At 39.5% G+C, this 22252-nt stretch overlaps 1 protein-coding gene across 2 annotated transcripts; it reads right to left on the bottom strand.

Moving 5' to 3' along the window:
* Positions 1-255: 255 nt before the first annotated feature.
* LOC131356203 (SUN domain-containing ossification factor-like) lies at positions 256-21802 on the bottom strand. Of its 2 annotated transcripts, XM_058395116.1 has the most exons (24): positions 21508-21802; positions 18667-18790; positions 13924-14034; positions 13609-13814; positions 12864-12965; positions 11472-11583; positions 11068-11179; positions 10793-10914; positions 10297-10364; positions 9946-10053; positions 9185-9290; positions 8782-8802; positions 7912-7967; positions 7722-7798; positions 7536-7601; positions 6308-6385; positions 5917-6001; positions 4333-5640; positions 4055-4142; positions 2154-2258; positions 1884-2041; positions 1709-1797; positions 1185-1240; positions 256-1078 (listed from the first exon to the last, which is right to left on the bottom strand). In XM_058395116.1, exons 1-24 carry the CDS (start codon positions 21561-21563, stop codon positions 626-628), a joined length of 3867 nt encoding a protein of 1288 aa, XP_058251099.1. In that variant the 5' UTR covers positions 21564-21802; the 3' UTR covers positions 256-625. The 2 variants fall into 2 exon arrangements, with proteins under 2 accessions (XP_058251099.1, XP_058251100.1); XM_058395117.1 differs by lacking the exon at positions 8782-8802.
* Between the last annotated feature and the right edge of the window lie 450 nt (positions 21803-22252).

Below are 22252 nucleotides of genomic sequence, written 5' to 3'. Positions count from 1 at the left end.
TCAGTCCACTGTAGGAAGTCTAAGTGTCTCCATAGTTGTTCAATATGATGTAACTATTACAGTGTAGTTGACATTACAAACTCTGTGTGTCATGGATTTAGCGACAGTAAAAAGTGGAAAGTGGAGCTATTTGTTAAGGTTGTGCTCCTGTGTTCAAGTGTGTTCTGGCTTCCTCATTGTTGAATACCTAATAAGTAGTCTAACAGTTGCAAAAAAAGGTAATGAAAAATAATGAGTCAGACAATAAAACAGTTTCTGATGGTTTTTTTTATAATAAAAACAGCATTCTGCAATCTGATTTTGAGTCACAATTATTTTTAAACTTAAAAACTATGTAAAGCATAAGCAAGCCTTACCAATTTAAAAACTGTGCAAATGATTTATCGTCTGAAAACAGCAGTGTATTAGGACATTTTAAATCATGTTTTAGTCATGATTTTGACTTCAGATGATGCCTCTCTGCTGCGCAGATGATGATCAGTGATTGTCCCAGTGTCCACAACCCTGTGAGCATATTTCCTGAATCCACAGAATAATCAAATTACCACAGGAGTTAAAGCTACGAGTGTAGCTTACCTAGTACCTACCAATCAGCAGTGGTTATAGATATTGTTAGCATTGTGAGTCAAAACTGCTTTCTAGGAAGCAGTGGGACTCCTGGCCTGTTCGTGCTCAGCTCTGTGGACCCTGTGATTAAGCCATTTAGGGTGAATTTAGATGCGACCGGCGGGCCATTACACTCCACAGGTTGTAGAAGCTGCTCCAGTACCGTGCTCCTCTTTTTTAAGCGGTTCCTCTTTTTCGAACGGCTCTTTGGAACAGGTAGAGGATCACAGAGGCGGCTGCAGGAGGCGATACCACAGTAGGAAGGCTCATCTGACTGGGAGGAGTCTTCAGAGCTGCCCTCTGATGGAGAGTCTCTAAAGGAGAAGGGAGGAGGGACGGTGCTTTGAGGAGCCAGCTTTAAGTCCTGATTGTGAGGACAGTGCTGGTTACACTGCAGTCCTCCATTGGGGACAGATAGTGTTGGAGTTATTGTCTCTGGCTTTCTGCCGGATTTCATTTTACAACGCTTTTTCTGGAAGGAGAGACAGCATTTGTTCATTGAAAAGTGATTTCATCAATTAAAAAAGTACACATGATATAAGTAATGAATATAAAAAATTCCAAAAAAGTCTGACTACCTTTTTAGTCCCGGTAGAATTCCTCAGAGTTTCTACATTATATGCTTCATTTGGACCTGTAATGAAAACACAATTACCAATGAGAATGTATAATAAAGGAATGAGCAATTCAGTAAAATTTCCTCCGTTTCTCATTATAAATCGTTGACAAATGTGGCCCAGGTGTCCGTGAGTGTGATTTGATTTCTGACCAACTTTTCTTACTTCTGCCCACCTTATCACATCTTAACACCCCTTTCAGTGTAAAATGAAACCATAACTTCAGAAACACACTATTGATTTACTAAGCGAGTTGATTTACCAATAAATGGAATGGTACAGTAAGATTTATGACTAGCTTCACCTACATTTTTTTTCTAAAATGTTCTTTCATAAATACATTATTAAAAAAATTTTCTTTTACACCAAGGTGGACAAATTATAAATACACTGGGCAATGTGCTGACCAGGCCCATCCTTTGATTACCTTGAAATTTAACGTAATTTAACAATATGTGCTGAAATGAAAGTGTATTCGATTCTACCTTCAGTAGCAGCAATTTGCAGAGAGGACTGTGAAAAAGGATAAGATGCTCTTCTCTTTGGGGTCACGTCTTCATAACCTGGGGAATCTCTGAAAACCAACAGGATGTCCGGATGAGATCAAAGTCAGCTCAGATTATACTATTTAGTGAATCTGTGCGAGTGTGCGAGGCTCACCTGTCAGGGCAGCAGTAGCTGTAGGAGTTAGGTATGGATGTGTCCAGTTCTGTCGAGAGATTCTCCTCTGACACGCGGCAGTACTTAACGCAGATGACGACGCAGATGAGCAAGCCGAGGACCACAGAGAGCAGCAGGTAGCTGTGCCTGTCAGAGACCTGTACAATAGCAGCATTCACACAACAATTTACTGATCAACATAAAATTTATCCTATACTGTTTAAATGGATAAAAATGTACAGTAGATTTTGGAAGGTTGTAGGTAGGTACCTCCCTCTGCAGCAGGCTCACTTGCAGTGACAGGTTAAGAACGAGCTGAGTCACGTTCTCCAGCTGTCTCTGCAGCACCTGTATAGACTCTGTCTGTTTTTGATCCTACAGAAAGAAAAGATCAGGTTCATATCATGTCAAAACTTTAATATAGCTGATGAACAGCCAGTTTTTGATAAAAACCATGTTGTAGATTCAGGCTACAGCATCAAAGCCATTCATTTTATTTTATTTTTTTTTACTGGTTTGAGAGCCAAAATATTAGATAAATCAGGTGGATCAGTTTTCTGTGTAAACTGTAAATAAATACGTAGGTGAAGACAGTTTTGTTATTTTTACATTAAATTGTTTCAACCTAGGACAACTGATAATGACCAACACTGCATTCAACTCAACCTCAAGTGGAATCATTAAGATTCATTAGTTCCTGATTTCAGACCTGCTGTCATATAAATAATAAAAAATAAAAAAAAACCTTGGGACATGTGGTAATAGCAAAATAATCAACTTTGGTGTGTAAATCAATGAGTCCAAGTATATAAATAAATATAGCATGATCCATAGTGTTTTATTTCATATATCCTACCCCATAAAAAACCACCAGCATTACACACATGGATAAATTTGTCTGTCCCATTGAAGAAAAAAAAACAAAAAAAAAAAACACAATGGTCACTGAAATAACCTGAAACTGACAAAAGTAATAATAAATAAAAAAAAAAAAAATACTGAAAATTGACTAATGAAAATCAGACATTGCTTTTGAATTGTGGTTCAACAAAAGTATTTTGAAAAACAAACTAATGAAACTGACCTGGACAAAAATGATGGTATGCTTAACAATATTATGTTGCACAACCTTTTGAGGCAATTACTGCAATCAAGAAATTTCTGTAACCTGTAGACTTCTGCACCTGTCCGCAGGTATTCTGGCCCACTCCTCATGAGCAAACTGCTCTGGCTGTCTCAGGTTTGAATAGTGCATACTCCAGACTGCACGTTTCAGCTTTTTCCACAGATGTTCAATAGAATTTAGATCAGAGCTCATAGAAGGCCACTTCAGAATAGGCCAATGTTTTGTTCTTAGCCATTCTTGGGTGTTTTTAAGCTACGTGTTTTGGGTCATTATCCTGCGGGAGGACCCATGACCTGCAACTGAGACCAAGCTTTCTTACATTAGGCAGCACATTTCGCTCCTGAATACCTTGATAGTCTTGCCATTTCATTGTACGATGCACAGATTCAAGACCCTGCACCAGATGCAGCAAAACAGCCCCAGATCATAACTGAGCCTCCTCCATGTTTCATTGTAAGACCTTGGAGTTCACCTCTAATCTCTTTGGAAGTCTGGGCTCTTTGTTTACCATTAATATTATCTGTCTATTCAAGTTGTTACCAATTTTCCTCTTCTGGCCACTTCCTGGGAGGCTGGCTACAGTCCCATGGACCTTAAACTTCTGAATAATATGTGCAACTGTAGCCACTGGAACATGGAGATGGTCTTATAGCCTTTACCTTTAACATGTTTGTCTATAATTTTCCCTCTAATCTCCTGAGACAACTCTCGCCTTAGCTTTCTGTGGTCCACACCACGATACCAAACAGCACAGTAAATAGCCAGACTGAATGATTACAAGTTTGAAGACACCAGTGATCATTTTTGTCCAGGCCAGTTTCATTAGTTTGTTTTTTTTTAAATGATTCTGTTGAACCACAATTCAAAAGCAATGTCTGATTTTCACTAGTGAAGTTTCAGTACACTTTCGTTTATTATTACTTTTGTCAGTTTGAAGTTATTTCAGTGACCATAGTGGGGTTTTCTCTTTTTTAATGGAAGGGTACCAGCAATTTTGTCCACATGTGTAGATATATTATGAGCAGGTAGATGAAGTTTTGCTGACCTGTTCTTCAGCCATCCTTGAAGTGTTCTGGAGTTTAATTATGGTTTTGTTGAAAGCCTTCTGCATCTCCTCCATCTGCTTTCGATATCTATAAAAAGACAAAGCATGAACCAAAAGAAATATGCAAATCGGAATAAAATCAAAATGGAAGTAGACATCTGTATATTGAAATTCCTTGCTCGAATATATTGCTCTCCATGACTAGTGCTTATGCCTGGGTAAAATACCTAATAACAGAATCCGTTATTAAACTCACTTAAAGAATGGTCAGTAGTTACCTCTGACTGAGCTGTTCCAGGTAACGGCCACTGAGCGACATGTTCATCTCCAGGGCTTTGATCCGGTTGTTCAGCCTCATGAAGACTGACTCCTTCTGGTTGGAGCCATGGATTGGTGCCTCAGTGGAGCTTGGGATTTCAGCATAGAAGTCACTGGAAGATGGCTGGCCATTTGTATATGTTCCTGATTGAATGTTACCACCGTGGCCTCCAAGGGCAGCTTCTTCTCCCAGCTCCTCACTTTTAGGTTCTGCTACAACTGAAACCTCCTGTAAGGGTTCCGTTACAGGGGCCGCTGCCAGTGTTACAGCAGGAGTTGCACTCTTGCTTATAGTTGGTTGGACAAAGGACTGATCTGTGGAGGTTGATAGAGGGGTTTCTGTTGCCTGCTCTATGGTGCTGGTTATCAAACTAGAAGTCAAGGTGTGCTTTTCAGTGGTAGATTTCTCTACTGTAGATACAGACATCTGGACAGGAGTTTCAGTAGTTAAATCTGGAGTGGATGTCGGTTCCAAATTGCAGGTGAGAATGGGAGTGTTTTTGTCCTCCACTGGTTTATCTTTGCTCTTTTCATTAAGCATCAAATCAGAACTCTCAACAACCAAAGGGTCCAGAAAATCCACAACATGAGTGGCTTTAGAGGCAAAGGTGTCAGTGTATGCAAGTGTCACCAGAGCTGAAGTAAGACTTGGTGCCAGATCCACAGATCCAGGCTCAGGCCCATGTACACTCTCCGAAAAAGATGAAACGACGACAACAGAAGCTTCCATTGGAGAGGTTGTCTCCACAGTCCAGGTGTGGAGCTCTTGCATCAGGGATGATGAGATTATGACTGGGACTGAGCTTTCTATTTTGTGTAAAGTGATGGGTTGAGAATGTGATTCTTGAGATTTTGTCTTCTTTTTCTGATGAACTGGAAGGGGAATGCATCTTTGCAGGAGGTATTCTTTAAGCGAAACAACCCGAAAACAGGAGTCAGGAGTGTGTTCCCCGAAATTCCCTGCGTACTCCTTCAACGCTGAGTACTGCAGATCCTGTGGAGGTTTCTCCCTCTTCTTTTCTGCCTTCTGTGTTATAGAGCTGGAGGACTTGTCAGACTCATCCAACTCATCTGCAGGTAGCAAAGTAACAATCTGATCTTCTTTGACTGGTGTTGTCCCAACAGGCTCTGGAGCTGACAGTGTTTCAGTGTCTGAGAGAGAAGCTGTGGGTACAGGAGCTATCGGACCTGAGTCTATACCCTCTGTCATGGAGTGGGTCTCAGTGATCTTTTTTAATTCGTGCTGGTCTGTTTCCAAACTTTCCATCCTGAATTATATAAGATAAGAGAAATAAGGAATGGTTAATGTAAAACTCAAGTCACATCACCAAATGAAAGCAACAACTGTAGAGTATGAAACCGTCTCTTGCATGCTACTAACTCTACCATGTCTACTTTGTTGTCATTAGCAAATATTCTGAACTGTGGGTAGTGCTGTACTATTGGGTATAAAATCTATTTATATTGTGTCCAGTGTTTTCACTGATAACTGGAATTGTCTGTGAAGTATAAAATGTTTTATTCAAATCTTCTCAATTACTTACAGAATCTTGGATGAGGTCAGGGAGACTGTCTGACCTGGAGTTCCTGATGTCTCAGTCAGATTGATAGGCAAGGAGGAATAGTTGCCTATTGAATACAATGTAGACATTAAATCAAATTATTACCAATTTCTTAATTCATTCCTTTAATTTACTAATCTAATGGAGGGTGGTCTTCAAAGTATTAACAGGTACAGCTCATATTTTACACTTTGCAAACATATTCTCACCTTACATGAAGAAATGCATGACAGCAGATACAATGCAGTCTGAGACTCAAACCTAATTTTATTTCATTTCATTGTACTTGTACTACTATTTGGCTGGAGTGAAATTCCCTGGTGCGCACATCATTCAAGCTTCTGTAGCTGATGGACTGTGTATATTGAATTACCTCCACCCTGACCTCCATCTTCTGGATTTCCACCCAACACGTTAGCAGCAATGTTGTTCACCATGTTAAGAATTGCATCTGTAAATGAATACATGAAAAGTCAGTGCTTAATAGCTGTAGCAAATATATGGGTGTAGCAAGATGGTTCATTCTAAATATACTTTTGTGGTACTGGCCTTTTGTAAAGGCATAATACACTATATTGCCAAAAGTATTCGCTCACCTGCCTTGACTCGCATATGAACTTAAGTGACATCCCATTCCTAATCCATAGGGTTCAATATGACGTCGGTCCACCCTTTGCAGCTATAACAGCTTCAACTCTTCTGGGAAGGCTGTCCACAAGGTTTAGGAGTGTGTTTATGGGAATTTTTGACCATTCTTCCAGAAGCGCATTTGTGAGGTCACACACTGATGTTGGACGAGAAGGCCTGGCTCTCAGTCTCCGCTCTAATTCATCCCAAAGGTGTTCTATCGGGTTGAGGTCAGGACTCTGTGCAGGCCAGTCAAGTTCATCCATGTCTTTATGGACCTTGCTTTGTGCACTGGTACACAGTCATGTTGGAAGAGGAAGGGGCCAGCTCCAAACTGTTCCCACAAAGTTGGGAGCATGGAATTGTCCAAAATGTCTTGGTATGCTGAAGCATTCAGAGTTCCTTTCACTGGAACTAAGGGGCCAAGGAAATTTCACGACTGGATTTGTTGCACAGGTGGCATCCTATCACAGTTCCACGCTGGAATTCACTGAGCTCCTGAGAGCGACCCATTCTTTCACAAATGTTTGTAAAAACAGTCTGCATGCCTAGGTGCTCGATTTTATACACCTGTGGCCATGGAAGTGATTGGAACACCTGATTCTGATTATTTGGATGGGTGAGCGAATACTTTTGGCAATATAGTGTACATTAGGTTTTCTCCTAAAATCCTAAAAGATTAGGTGGCAGGTAGATTTACTACCTCTCAAATCAGGGGTCTCTGGTTTGATCCTAAACTTGGGTTAATATCTGTTTGACCTTTCTAAAGTTCTATCTACATTCATGTAGGTTTTCCCCCACCTCCGAAAAATAAGCTCTTAGGTTTGTTACAATAAAATTGCCCCTAGGTGCTAATCTATGTGGGATTCCTGCCTCATACTCAATGTTCACCAAGACCCTGGCCAAGATAAAAAAAGGGTACTGAAGATAAGTAAGTAAATGAATGAATAAATTAATGCTACAGTGGAACTTACCTTTGGCAGACCCAATCAGATTCTTTGAAGATTCGTCATCTGACAGAACATATCCAGGAGGATAATCTGAAAAATTTGAAGAAAACTTTTTTAAAGAAAGAAACAAAGAACAAAGAAAACATAACAAAGAAAATATAAGATATAGAAAGAAATGGGCTCCTGACTACTACAAAAGCTGGTTCTTACCATCGTCCTCAATGAGGAGTCTCTCAGAGGGATCAGAATTCAGCTCATACTCCTCCATCATACTTGTGCCAAAAACCCTTAACACACAAATCAGATTTTAATTCTTTATGCTAAGAGATCCAATCTATATCTCCATCGATATAAATTATAACATTTTGGAGAACGGCTTTTTTTTTTTTTTTTTTTTTACCTGAGCAGACTGAGAGGACAGAAATGCTCAGACCCAAAATGTGACAACAGCTCCACCTACAGACATATAGAAATGTGACAACACAAAAAAGCATTAAAACACTTTGAAGGAATAAACCTTTCATATTTATGTTACTAAACAACAAAACTGTTATAGCTAAAATGGAGATTAGTTGGTAGGAAAATTAAATTTCTTTCAAGCAATGAGATAAATGTGGATTGCAACAAGACTGTTAGAATCCTGATCACCTGACTCAGATAATCAACAGAAGACAGTGGAGTGGGGGGGGGGATTAAATACCATTCACCATTTAGTACATGAACTTAACCAGACACCTCAGACATCTTCATATGTGAATCTCATAACACAAAGCAAGTGAGAGCAAGTGTTGCATTCAGGTTTGTTACTTGCAGTTAATTGAAAAGAATTGAACCCTGCCTAGAACATAAAGAAATTAGTTGGGTTATGTTTAAACACAAACCTTCCCATACATCCCAACAACACACTAAGACAGAACTGAGATGTTTTCTTGGGCAGTGGATGTGTAGATAGCCCCACAGTGAAGGTATTATGTGTACTACAATATAAGGGGACATAACTGAAGTTGTATTCACATAGTATGTTGTGTCAATAGCATACAAGTTTAACTGTTCAAAATGATTTGACCCACACCACTGAGCTGCACAGCTTGAGAACCTCATCTGGAAAATAAATTCTGCACCCAATCCCCTGCTAGAAACCTCTAGCTCTAATCTGAGAAAGTGGTGCAGGCAATAATCCACTGAGGTTCCGATGTGACTGATAGTACAGAGCACCATTCATTTCTTCACCCAGTCATTTAAGCACATCTGAGAAGAAGTGGGAGCTAACCTTAATGTACTTCGTGAACATCTGATGCAGAAGAGAAAACAATGACGTAGAGGAAAAAGACAGAAACAATTGACAATATGCTTACACTTCATAAATCAGAATTATTTATAGTTATGAAAGTTTAACAGATCAATACATAAAAAAAAACTTTAAATCAATAAGACAAAAGTCAAAGAAAGAAAGAAAGAAAGAAAGAAAGAAAGAAAACAATAGTGAGCAGCAGCAAAAATGCTCAGTCACCAAGAACAACAGGTCCTTTAAGCCTTTCAGAAAACACATTTATTTATGAATTTATTTAGTGATTTTCACAGTCATTTCTATACAGACTAGCAGGACTGAAACAGGATCTAAATCAAGCTCACAGCTGAGCATTAACAAGAGCAAGTGGAACTTCCTCACATACCTTGACATATTTAGCATATAAATGCTCGTCCAGTGGAAAACTCTGGACCGTGCGCTCATCCCTGGCATGAAAGGTCCCAAGCTTGGACCATTTATTGGTTGGATATCTGTGGACAAACCAAAACGTTTATTTGCACTCATTCCCATAAAAAAAACCTCAAACATCAATATAAGAACTGTACACCTATATTTATAAAGAAAATATTAGTGCTGTTAACATGCAATGAATGCATTGGATGAATGAGCAGTAAAAACTAAAAACGGGAAAGGTGTGGATTTCTAAACAAACAAAACAAACGTAGTAGTAACGGATAGAGCAGAAAATGAAGAGTTTCAATGCCTCTTCATTTTCTTTTTTCCACTGTAAAACCATAGCACCACCAACACCGGTCCTATCAGATTTATTCTCAGACAGTTGTAAGAATAGTTACTTAATGTTTGCTGAGATTGTTTTACAAAATTCTGGACTCTCCCATACGCTCACCCATACACCCAAAACACCCATAATTTGACCTCATTACTAATAAACTACAAAGTGTTAAATATGTTAAATATCCATCTCCTCATAATAATAATGTCCATTTAATCAGGAATATATTAGTTATGCAAGTTCCAGTGTATTTTGTTTTTACAGAAACAGTAATGTTTTAGAAGGACACGGCAACATGCTAACAGCAAAGATATTTAATATGAATTATATTTATATTTCCTGAGTCTTGCAAGAACTAAGCAAAAACAAACCAAATATTTTCTTGTTCTGACCTGTCACTGATTGAGACTAGAAAGTCTTTGGGGGTCGAGGAGAAGAGCTCAAAATTGGCAATGTCCAGCTGCTTCACCTGAATGGGCTGACACAACTCAATGACAAACCTGGAGGTGCACACAGAGGAACAGAATGGGTGAACTTGAAGAAAAGGAGGATGTGATTGTTGAGTGTGGAAGAGGTGTGATGGAGAGGTGAGAAGGAGGAAAAGAAAACAGGAAGAAATCTCAGTGATTGGAATACGGTGAAGTGTGTTTTTAATCTATAATAATCAGAGGAACGTTGTACTAATACTTCTACACATTGCTCTTCATAAGCAGCACATACAGTGAGTGCTGGGTTTAGCTTACCATATCTTATTGCTGCAAGGGTTCAGCATGTAAACATCTACATTCTCCATCAGGATGGCAGAAGTGCTCTAATAAAAAGAAGAAACAAGCCAATAAGCATCATACTGACTTCAGAAGGTCCAAAATGCAGTCTACCATCTTTAACCATCAAACTTTAGATTTGGACCACTATAATGACCACTAAGGACTTTTTAGAATACATGATTAATGAGGAATGCTTTTAATTGCATACCACTGTGATGCTAAATACACGATTATGACTGGTCAGAAGGTGTGCATTCATTTTCTGTAACAGCAAACTGAGAAGTAGTAACTGAAAAACTAAAAGATTAACAACACCTCTTCCATTCAGTTAGTTCTAACTGGCAGTGAAATGGTTTCTTCTTGATTGTTGTTGGACCGAAATGAACTTTTGTTGGCTGTTTTAAAAGCTGAAATCCAGTTTTAAAAAAGTTTTCATTTACAACATGCAAATACCCTAAGCTGGTTTGGGTACCTTTGCTTCAGGATTGGAAGCCAGGATCTTAGCTCCACATTCCACAGAGGCGTAGTTGGTAGTTTTCTGCACTTTCTTAACAGTGCTAGAGCCCCCATTACAGGATGTGTGTGTGGTCTGACCTGGCGGAGTACAGATAAAACACAAAACACCAGAGTTCTTAGTAATGACCTCTACCTATACAGTATATCACTGACAGAATGAGGGTCTATAAAATAGATCAGATAATCTTGTGAGAAAACACACAGCAAATTTACAATAAGATCAAGTCTTACTTTTTTCATTTTCCACCTCCATCATTTTCTTCTTCCACTCGTCAAATGTAGGAATGTCATCTGCATTATTGGTGGGAAGAGCTGCACCTGTTTCTGTTGAATCTGGAGCAATCTGTTGAATATTGCAATAGAGACAGCTTGCTTATCCATGTTGCACTGAATGACAACATAATCCAACACTTTGTTTGTGGTAATGGATTCAAAGTGAGTTTGTTAGCAGTTTCAACCAATTCCGACTAAAAAAAACTACTTTAATGAAGTATTTTATTATTATTCTGCTTCAACCTATAACAGCAAAGGAATAACAGGACTACAAATGTTTACAAGAAAGACAAAAGCGATTATCTGATTTTATGAAATGACTATGAAATGGGATTTTTTTCCCTGTTCCTCGCAACACCAACCTTTTCTTTCAGCATGCTGGAGGCATTGGTTCCCTGGCTCGCCCGGCCTATGCCTGCCTTTGTACTCTTTCCAGTTTCAGGAGTGCTGCCATTCTCCAAAACCAGGGGAAGGCTATACAGATAAGACATGGAGAGAAAAGAAAACAAGGGCCCGGTTAAACAAATTAAATGTCCTATTAAAATGAATCAGCTACTTTGTTCACGTAACACAGCGCTATATGGTATGATAATAGATTCCAATTTTAGCACTTGGGTCAGCAGTTTGCCTGAGTTACTTATTTAAAATATGTTTTAATGTTTAAGCCTCATTTATGAATGACTTTATTCATAAATCACTTTTCCACAAGAATTTCCACAAGAATTGTGGTACTATCACAAAAACCACAAATCATTGATGAGCAGAGAGACATACACATCCTCTCTTCCTTAGTTTGTGCAACTTAAACATATTAGAAGAACAAAAACTTCGATCGATCCCGTAATTCAGTGTAAGTTAATATACAGATGACTTATCTTGATTTACTTCATGCTAATTTCACACGAATATCTAATGAACATTTTGTAAAAACTGGCTTGAAAGAAAACAAATCAAAAAACTAATAAGATAAGCCGTTCACTTTGCACTCGGTAAAAAGAGTAAAAGAAGTGTTCAAGTCCTCCTGGGAAATTTCATATTTGAGTTAGGAAGTCATTATTATAAGGTCAGATGTGCTCAGCTCACTTTGGTCAGAGCGACATGGAGGTGTACCTTCTCTTAATTCAACTAGAAAAAATTAAATAAGGTTATTTAACTTTACATGAAGAACAAAAAAGGTGTATTTTTCCTTTTTTTAATGTATTTAATCAAATTGTGAAGCCACTGTAAACTTATTGTTACATATATTTTAGTCCTTAACTCTGTGTTGTTTTATGTAGCTCCATGGTCTTGAAGAAATGTTGTTTTATTTCACTACTATATGGTTGAAATGACAATAAAAGCTTCCTGACTTGACTCGTCTTGGCTTATATCGTAATTGAATGGTTCTTTATTTCGTCATCAACACCAGTGAACATTTGGAAAATCTGGCTGGATACTTTTTGTTTGGTCTGCGAGAGATTTTTCACACAGCTTGTACTAAGAGATTGATTAATGAGGCCCAGTGTGAGGTTTATATAGTGAGGATATATTATTTAATATATAAGCCCATACGTCATGACTGATTAATCACCATTAAACCAATCACAGACTGACGGTGCAAACTTCCGCTCTTTCACAAAACCTGCATAAGCCCGCATAACCTCGAAATCACATGTAGGTGGCTCAGATCACTGAAGGGTTTTTCTGGCTGCAGTTCAGGTCATGGAGAACTTAGTAACTGGAAAATAAGTTGCGCTTGATGTAAGGCATCGCACCTGTTAAAGTCTGCATCATATGAAGGGTTTTCTTCTGCATCACAGGCAGCAGTGGGGGAGACAGGACTGACAGGAGAGGAAGAGCAGGAGTCATCACCATCACTAAAGGAAAAGAAAGCACCAGTGAACTTGAGAGAATGATTACAGAACATGCCACCAATTAAACATCTAATCTACAAGTTTGTGTGTAAATACATGTAAGGGATGCCCTTCTAAACAAAGAGAATGTACGTGGACAAGTGAGGAGGACTTAAAATTTAAGGAATATATTTTTGTGTTAAAGTTGTCATGTTCACTCAAGCCGTAAACAAATACAAATCGTTTTTGCATGGACACACCTGCAAAACAAATGAATTAGGCTAAAACACCTGAAAGCTGGTTTAAGGGTATAGTGACAATATAATGTAACTGATAAATATGCCTCCTCTTGGTTGGCTGGTCCAAATGTTAGTTTTTTTTCCCCCTCATGAGAACACATGGCACCATGAAGACCAGTGTTTCACATCTTAAGCAGCCTCACCCAGCAGTCCTTAGATGGGACCCTTAATGCTTAATAAAGTGCTTATTAAAGATGAATAAATCAATGAATCAGCACCAAATATTACAATAAATCTTATACAATCTAGAAAACCTTTTTCGATCCTTCTAGTGCGAAAGAACAAATTAGACCCAAAAAATAAACAGACAAGAAAGATGTTCTTGGTATTTCATAATAAAGTTACAAGTGCAGTTACAAGCCTCTGACCTGCATGCACTTGGTGCAGGTGAGACAGTAGCAGGGAAGGACAGGTCCTCAGAGACATAAACACTCTGGCTTTCAGTTACAGATGCAGCAGGAAGGATGGAGACGGGGGTGTTCGGAGAGCCAGCTTCATCCTCTGGGGGAACGGAAGACTCTGGGTCAGGCTCAGGTATCGCTGCCTCCGCTGGGGCCTCGTCCACCTGAAAATCCTGAAGAAGATCAGGAGAACAGTGAAAGGCATGCAGTTAGACAGATATAAAACATGTTTTTCTAAAGAAAATATTTAGGCTTTCTGTTTGGATTAAAGTACAGGATTACCTTATCGACATCGTCTTGCAGTGAAGTTTCCTGAGTCTGTGGCTTGTCTGTTGTGTCTGTCTGTGTCTGATGTTCTACAGTGTGACCTGCAGGAGGATCCTGAAGCAGATCCTGTTTAACAACCACAGAACAACATTAACACAACAGGGCAATGATCATTTATTTATTTATTGTTCCTTTAATGCCATGACAACATCAACGGCAATTTCCATGGCAAGATCACAATCAATAAAACAGGACATTCAATAAAACCTTACAGCATCAAATCAAATAAAATCTTTCAACATCAGCATATTAACTATCTTCCAGTCTAATATTTGATAAAAACCCTAGACTTCCAGGAAATTATTTTCTGACTAGAAACATTGTTTCATACTGTTAAGAACAGTCCAGTAAAAATACAGAAATTGCATGTTGGTGGATCTTTACCATTCGTTAAGAACACATACGTATGACGAAGTACCAACGCAACCCAAATGAAGTATCTTTCATTTATCACAGGGTTTGCTTCATCTAGTTATCCCATCACACCTGCAATTTTTGTGAGGCATACATGTATGGCATTTGGCAGAATCGCTAGAGGGATGTAAGGAAGAGCACTTAAGTCTTTATTAATAAATACATCCTGATACTGGTTTAATTGGTCATGGAATAAAAACAGGAAAAAAAACAGCCTGGTCATAATATAGTAAGACAAGCACACAGAAAATACAGTCCTAATGCAAGTGCCAATTTAACCTCCACTGAACAAATTCAGTAACTAGATATCTTGGGAAGTTCATTTCACCATCACCCAGGTGCCAAAACAGTCTTCATGCATACCTTCCCACTACACTAAGAGATAGTGGGAGCAGTCCAACAGAGGATTGCATGGGAGGGGTGTAGTGCAGTCTGGGGTGTGATAAGTGCTTTAATATAGGTGGGTGCTGATCTGTTTTTGGTTTTGTAGCCAATCGTTAGTTTTTTAAATTTGAGGTGGGCAGCTAGAGAAAACCAGGGAACGGAGCGTAGCAATGGGGTAATTCACAGTTTGAGGGCTTCCTCAGCAGCAGTCACTGCTTGAGCATTACTACACAGCCCAACAGCCTGGTATTCAAAAGAAAAGGATGTGGTCTCTGTAAATAATCCACTTTAGCTAGAATGCTGATAATTATGGGTATGTTCCTGCTGTCTTTAATGATTCAAGTGCTTGAAGGGGAAATTTTCAGAGCTAGAAGAAAGTACGGGATTTGGCTGCAAAAACTGAGCTTTGTCCAGGAATATGAGATCACACCATATAGATACACTATATTGCCAAAAGTATTCGCTCACCTGCCTTGACTCGCATATGAACTTAAGTGACATCCCATTCCTAATCCATAGGGTTCAATATGACGTCGGTCCACCCTTTGCAGCTATAACAGCTTCAACTCTTCTGGGAAGGCTGTCCACAAGGTTTAGGAGTGTGTTTATGGGAATTTTTGACCATTCTTCCAGAAGCGCATTTGTGAGGTCACACACTGATGTTGGACGAGAAGGCCTGGCTCTCAGTCTCCTCTCTAATTCATCCCAAAGGTGTTCTATCGGGTTGAGGTCAGGACTCTGTGCAGGCCAGTCAAGTTCATCCACACCAAACTCTGCCATCCATGTCTTTATGGACCTTGCTTTGTGCACTGGTGCACAGTCATGTTGGAAGAGGAAGGGGCCAGCTCCAAACTGTTCCCACAAAGTTGGGAGCATGGAATTGTCCAAAATGTCTTGGTATGCTGAAGCATTCAGAGTTCCTTTCACTGGAACTAAGGGGCCAAGCCCAGCTCCTGAAAAACAACCCCACACCATAATCCCCCCTCCACCAAACTTTACACTTGGCACAATGCAGTCAGACAAGTCCCGTTCTCCTGGCAACCGCCAAACCCAGACTCGTCCATCAGATTGCCAGATGGAGAAGCGCGATTCGTCACTCCAGAGAACGCGTCTCCACTGCTCTAGAGTCCAGTGGCGGCGTGCTTTACACCACTGCATCCGACGCTTTGCATTGCACTTGGTGATGTATGGCTTGGATGCAGCTGCTCGGCCATGGAAACCCATTCCATGAAGCTCTCTGCGCACTGTTCTTGAGCTAATCTGAAGGCCACATGAAGTTTGGAGGTCTGTAGCGATTGACTCTGCAGAAAGTTGGCGACCTCTTCGCACTATGCGCCTCAGCATCCGCTGACCCCGCTCCGTCAGTTTACGTGGCCTACCACTTCGAGACTGAGTTGCTGTCATTCCCAAACACTTCCACGTTCTTATAATACAGCTGACAGTTGACTGTGGAATATTTAGGAGTGAGGAAATTTCACGACTGGATTTGTTGCACAGGTGGCATCCTATCACAGTTCCACGCTGGAATTCACTGAGCTCCTGAGAGCGACCCATTCTTTCACAAATTTTTGTAAAAACAGTCTGCATGCCTAGGTGCTTGATTTTATACACCTGTGGCCATGGAAGTGACTGGAACACCTGATTCTGATTATTTGGATGGGTGAGCGAATACTTTTGGCAGTATAGTGTATGTTTAGATAGTTTGAGCTAGCATGGAAGCTTTACTTACAGCTTTAACTGTGCGTATAATAAGTGTATAGTAAGAATAATGTATCCTTTGTAATGTGTAAACTAACTATACAACTGTCATGAAACATGTGAATGCAAAGTATCCTGTCAAGACGCATTTTTTATATCACACCACATGTGCATACACAGCCTGTGTTCGTTGCATCATAAAGATGTTGTTACTGAGCCAATCACATAATTAATTAATAAATAGTATTATAGTTTCTGCTCCTACAGAAACCATGTTTGCGAGACAAGCACATAATGTCAGCCGCAGCTGAGGATATCAAGATAATCAAGTCTCTCAGGATTGTCCTTGTTTGCTGCACCACCTGCTGCTCCACCTGGGTGGATTTACTTACCTCCTTGTTATTGAAAGTGAAAGGGAGACAAAAATACAGCAGTCTCCCATGTGAAAATGTAAGATCGGTAAAAATTCAGTAAAAATGTTCTCAAAGGCCAGATCTAATCCTGCTCTAATCATTTGCATAATAGATTGTGATTGAGTCTATTTTATGACATCACAACTTGAAATTATAAATCACATTCCCATGTTAACTCTTTTTATGCTGAACTGCTGAAAAAAGGTGATTAGTTTTAAACATGGAAAAATGTCAAATAAATACTGTGTCCCAAATACCAATCTACATAATCAGAACGAGTCAATTATATTTATTATATTTATTATATTTATTATATTTAAGCACAGAATTTATATTTATATTTATATATATATATATATATATATATATATATATATATATATATATATATATATATATATATATATATATATACACACATATACACACTATATTGCCAAAAGTATTCGCTCACCTGCCTTGACTCGCACATGAACTTAAGTGACATCCCATTCCTAATCCATAGGGTTCAATATGACGTCGGTCCATCCTTTGCAGCTATAACAGCTTCAACTCTTCTGGGAAGGCTGTCCACAAGGTTTAGGAGTGTGTTTATGGGAATTTTTGACCATTCTTCCAGAAGCGCATTTGTGAGGTCACACACTGATGTTGGACGAGAAGGCCTGGCTCTCAGTCTCTGCTCTAATTCATCCCAAAGGTGTTCTATCGGGTTGAGGTCAGGACTCTGTGCAGGCCAGTCAAGTTCCTCCACACCAGACTTTGTCATCCATGTCTTTATGGACCTTGCTTTGTGCACTGGTGCACAGTCATGTTGGAAGAGGAAGGGGCCAGCTCCAAACTGTTCCCACAAAGTTGGGAGCATGGAATTGTCCAAAATGTCTTGGTATGCTGAAGCATTCAGAGTTCCTTTCACTGGAACTAAGGGGCCAAGCCCAGCTCCTGAAAAACAACCCCACACCATAATCCCCCCTCCACCAAACTTTACACTTGGCACAATGCAGTCAGACAAGTCCCGTTCTCCTGGCAACCGCCAAACCCAGACTCGTCCATCAGATTGCCAGATGGAGAAGCGCGATTCGTCACTCCAGAGAACGCGTCTCCACTGCTCTAGAGTCCAGTGGCGGTGTGCTTTACACCACTGCATCCGACGCTTTGCATTGCACTTGGTGATGTATGGCTTGGATGCAGCTGCTCGGCCATGGAAACCCATTCCATGAAGCTCTCTGCGCACTGTTCTTGAGCTAATCTGAAGGCCACATGAAGTTTGGAGGTTTGTAGCGATTGACTCTGCAGAAGGTTGGCGACCTCTTCGCACTATGCGCCTCAGCATCCGCTGACCCCGCTCCGTCAGTTTACGTGGCCTACCACTTCGTGGCTGAGTTGCTGTTGTTCCCAAACACTTCCACGTTCTTATAATACAGCTGACAGTTGACTGTGGAATATTTAGGAGCGAGGAAATTTCACGACTGGATTTGTTGCACAGGTGGCATCCTATCACAGTTCCACGCTGGAATTCACTGAGCTCCTGAGAGCGACCCATTCTTTCACAAATGTTTGTAAAAACAGTCTGCATGCCTAGGTGCTTGATTTTATACACCTGTGGCCATGGAAGTGATTGGAACACCTGATTCTGATTATTTGGATGGGTGAGCGAATACTTTTGGCAATATAGTGTATATATATATATATATATGTTAAGACCAGAAGGAGACGGCTGCAATTAACAGCGGTGTTAAGCTGTGTTAAATCTGAACATGATTAACCCTACTATTTTAGGAAAAGAGCGTACCTTGTCCTCCTCTCTGTTCTCCTCGGACTCATCCTGCTGATCTGGGATGTCTGATGGGGCCTGCGGCTGATTCTGTAGGCCGAGTTGATTCTGCTCTGAGCAGAGGGCATGATGAACAGGATACCTGTGAACAGGCCATAATATTTATTTCAGCTATAATCCTAAAGCTAAGCTGTTACGCTGTAAAGCAGAAATGAAAGTAAAAACGTTCCTGTAGAATATCACACTTGTCAGTGAGAGATACAGATTTAAAACCACCAGAGAACTGCCCATCTACAAGGGTAACAGATATATTTGTTACAGATTTCACGTTGAATAAGAACAACGCAATGCTTCTGTATTTCAGATCAGTAAACATTCAACAAGAGTCACTATAGCACTCAGTTACACAGCACTTCAGCACCTAAAGCAAATTTCAGTCACTAACAAACAGTAATCCTTAAATAATTAAACACTTAGACTGATAATAATACAGACATGAATGACCCATGAGCACTAACATAAATAATTAAATAAAAAATGAATAACCAAAGACTAATGTATGATTAAATGAGCGTATAGACAGCAATCCCTAAGCAAACATAAATGAGCACTAATCCCTAAACAAACAAAACCAATGCTAATCTCCACATAAAGAAACGATAATGCATAATTGGATTTCATTCAAGTTCAGAACATAAGAATATGATCAGTAAGACAAACACTGCAGGGCACGGCAAATATTTTGGGCTTCTTATTTGCATAATAAATGCAAACGAGTAGAACTTCATCAGATGTGTGTCTTTAACACTTCACACTTCATATATTCACTGCGATAACATTAATCCGGACTCTTTCAACGATGCAGCGTGCAAATTGAAACAACATCTGCCACAGCTGTGTAAATGCCTCTCCCCAACACAAACAGACAAATCCTGAAGCTGCACGTCATCTACATTCCACCCAGACAAACGCAGCTGGTGTCAAACATCACCTGCTTTTCCAGTTGTTTTAAGGCGGTTGTGTAAGACAGGCGTGAAGTCCACGCAGGAAGCTTCACCCAAACACGTGTGTGCAACTGACTGAACCTTGTCACATTGGCCTGCACCAGTAAACCACGTCATATCGGATCTAATTAATACGTCAGCTCAGGTAACATGGAAGAAAGTCAGCTATATGAAAGAAAGTCAGCTATGTGAACTCTAGTAATTTAGGAGTAACACATAACAGTTAATAATAAATTTAGACTGCAAATATGTGAGGCATGTCAGGACATGGGAAATGAGCATATGGAGAAAGGAGTACGATACAATAGTGAGAAAACACACAATATGAGCTTCTGACTTGCAATAAATGAACAAGTTTAGATAAGATAATGGCTGGCTTTCAGCAGGACTCGGGTGGGTAGAACGATGACTTCACACTCCATCAGCGAGGTATAAGAGACACGTGTATAGCACAGTGATATAGCCATAACTACACGACATGATGTAAGCTTTATAACGCCACTCTTACAGTACCAATGATTCATCTTTGTTTTAGCCTCAGTAAAAAAAAAAATAAAAAAAAAGAAAACTTAAAATACTGTCTATTCTAAAGACTTCAAATCCTCACAACATGATATTTTTGCCTTAGACTGATTGGATGCTGATTGGTCAGAGGGGGTTGATTAACTTTCCATCAATAGTGCTATTGTTTCTATCGTTATAAATGAGTAAAACGTATTAATGAATAAAATGTATTATCATTGATATGGTGAAGTCTTCTGTAACAATATGGGTTTATATACGTCTGTGAAAGGAGTCTCCAGTGTCAGTGTCAGTCAGAGGTAAAGCTGTAACTATTAATTTCAACAAAGACAGACTGGTGAGAGTATGGCTGCTGTTTAAAGCTGCTATAACATAAGTGATAACAGAAACAAACCTGATTCACTGGCGTTGCACAACATTACATGAAAACAAAATCAGATAAAACAGGTCTTTTTTTTTTATTCATGAGTGACAAGTTGCTGTGGTGTGAGAGGAATAAAACACTTCAGGATGTGAAGTAAGGAAGGAAAACAATCACCTTTAGAGCAATAAAAGTACCTCAGCTTCATCACAACATGCGGTCACTGATTATTTTCCTTCATCATGACACATCAGGGGGTTTTTTATACCCATCTTAAATACAGCAAGTCAGTAATTATATATCTTTTTTAATATATAGTATATGTACCTGATTAAAGAGCAAATAATCACAGATTGTTCATGGTCCTTCATAAACATCTACACATCTGAAAAACCCTTATTATCTCAACTGGAGATAACCACACTGAACACCCTGCAAACACACTTTGTCTTTAATCTTCTGACGTAGAAAAGAAGCGACAGAAGACATTTGATTCTCCTCTCAGGTTTCCTTCCTGCCCTTTTTTTTTCCGTCTCAGGGAGATTTTCCTCACGGCGGTGACTTGGAGCTTATTTACTAGGGATCTAAATCTTTAGATTTCTGTTAAACTACTTTGTGACAGTGTACAGTACATAGTACACGTGAAATATACACAGACACAAGGCAGACTAAATATTTAATCATTGATGGTGCGTGGTATATTATCGTAAGCATTCCAGCTTTATTCTGCCACAATCCTGAATATTTAAATAAAATACACTAGTGTAGCTAATAAAAAAGAAAAAATGAAGGATTAGACCATATATAGTCTTAATAGCTACACCATAAGATCACGTGCTAATATCAACATTAATGCTAGCAGGTGCCAGAGAGAAGTAGTTTCTCTGTATAATAAGATTCCAGAAAGCTTTCCTACATTAAAATGAAATAAAATTAAAAACTTGATGAGATTTATTAGACTGTTCTCCTCACCAGTAATACAGCAGCACGACGCTCAGGCAGAATAGCGCAGCTTTCAGCCTCTTCATTATCCACCAAAAGTGCGAGGCAACATTGTTGCGCCTTCCCGGAAGTCTCGCGTTACAAAAGTTACAAGGGAAATACCGGAGTCCTGTGATTCCGCACTGTTTGAGACCAGGTAAATAACCGTATCACGGCGTTATAACGAGGCAGTCGAGGTGAGGAACTTCGTTAGCGTTAGCATTAGCAGCGTTACGTGGACAAGTGAAAACAACGCCGAGTTCCAGCTGACTGCCTGGGTACTGCCGCTCAGCCAATCAGAACAGCGCAAATCCGTGACGTAGGAGGAGATCGTTTTTTTTCAAATACTTTGCCTTCTTAACCCCTGGAGTACTGGAGTATAGTGTTGCCAGATTGAGCGGGTTTCCGCCCAATTTGGGGGTTCTTTTGGTCACGTCTCACCGGGGAAAAAATACATATGTCGGGTTGATAAAATCTGGGCTGGTTTTTGAACATTTATAAACACGATATTTTATAAATTTTCTATTCTTCAATAAAGTTTTAATTATATGGCTCAGTTTAGCCAATATGGTTCAGGAGAGTCCTGTCCAGTCAGACTTCTGTCTTGATTAGCGGGTTGTTGTAAGGCAATAACACAAAGTTATTAACTGTTATTTTATCAGTTATAACAGTATGCATTTTGGCTTGGTATTTTTTGAAATTGGCGGGTTTTAAGCTGTAGTTGGGCTGGAAATCT

The sequence above is a fragment of the Hemibagrus wyckioides genome, linkage group LG07 (genome assembly GCF_019097595.1).
Source record: "Hemibagrus wyckioides isolate EC202008001 linkage group LG07, SWU_Hwy_1.0, whole genome shotgun sequence".
Taxonomy (NCBI): domain Eukaryota; kingdom Metazoa; phylum Chordata; class Actinopteri; order Siluriformes; family Bagridae; genus Hemibagrus; species Hemibagrus wyckioides.
Note: the sequence above shows the minus strand (reverse complement) of the source record. Positions and strands in the feature narration are given on the sequence as shown.

Coding starts and splice junctions, on each gene's coding strand:
- LOC131356203 (XM_058395116.1), bottom strand. CDS start 21,563: ATGAAGAGGCTGAAAGCTGCGCTATTCTGCCTGAGCGTCGTGCTGCTG. Junction 11,180..11,471: donor CCAGCATGCTGAAAGAAAAG/GTTGGTGTTGCG, acceptor AATATTCAACAG/ATTGCTCCAGATTCAACAGA. Junction 10,365..10,792: donor CTTCCAATCCTGAAGCAAAG/GTACCCAAACCA, acceptor TCTTTTTATTAG/AGCACTTCTGCCATCCTGAT.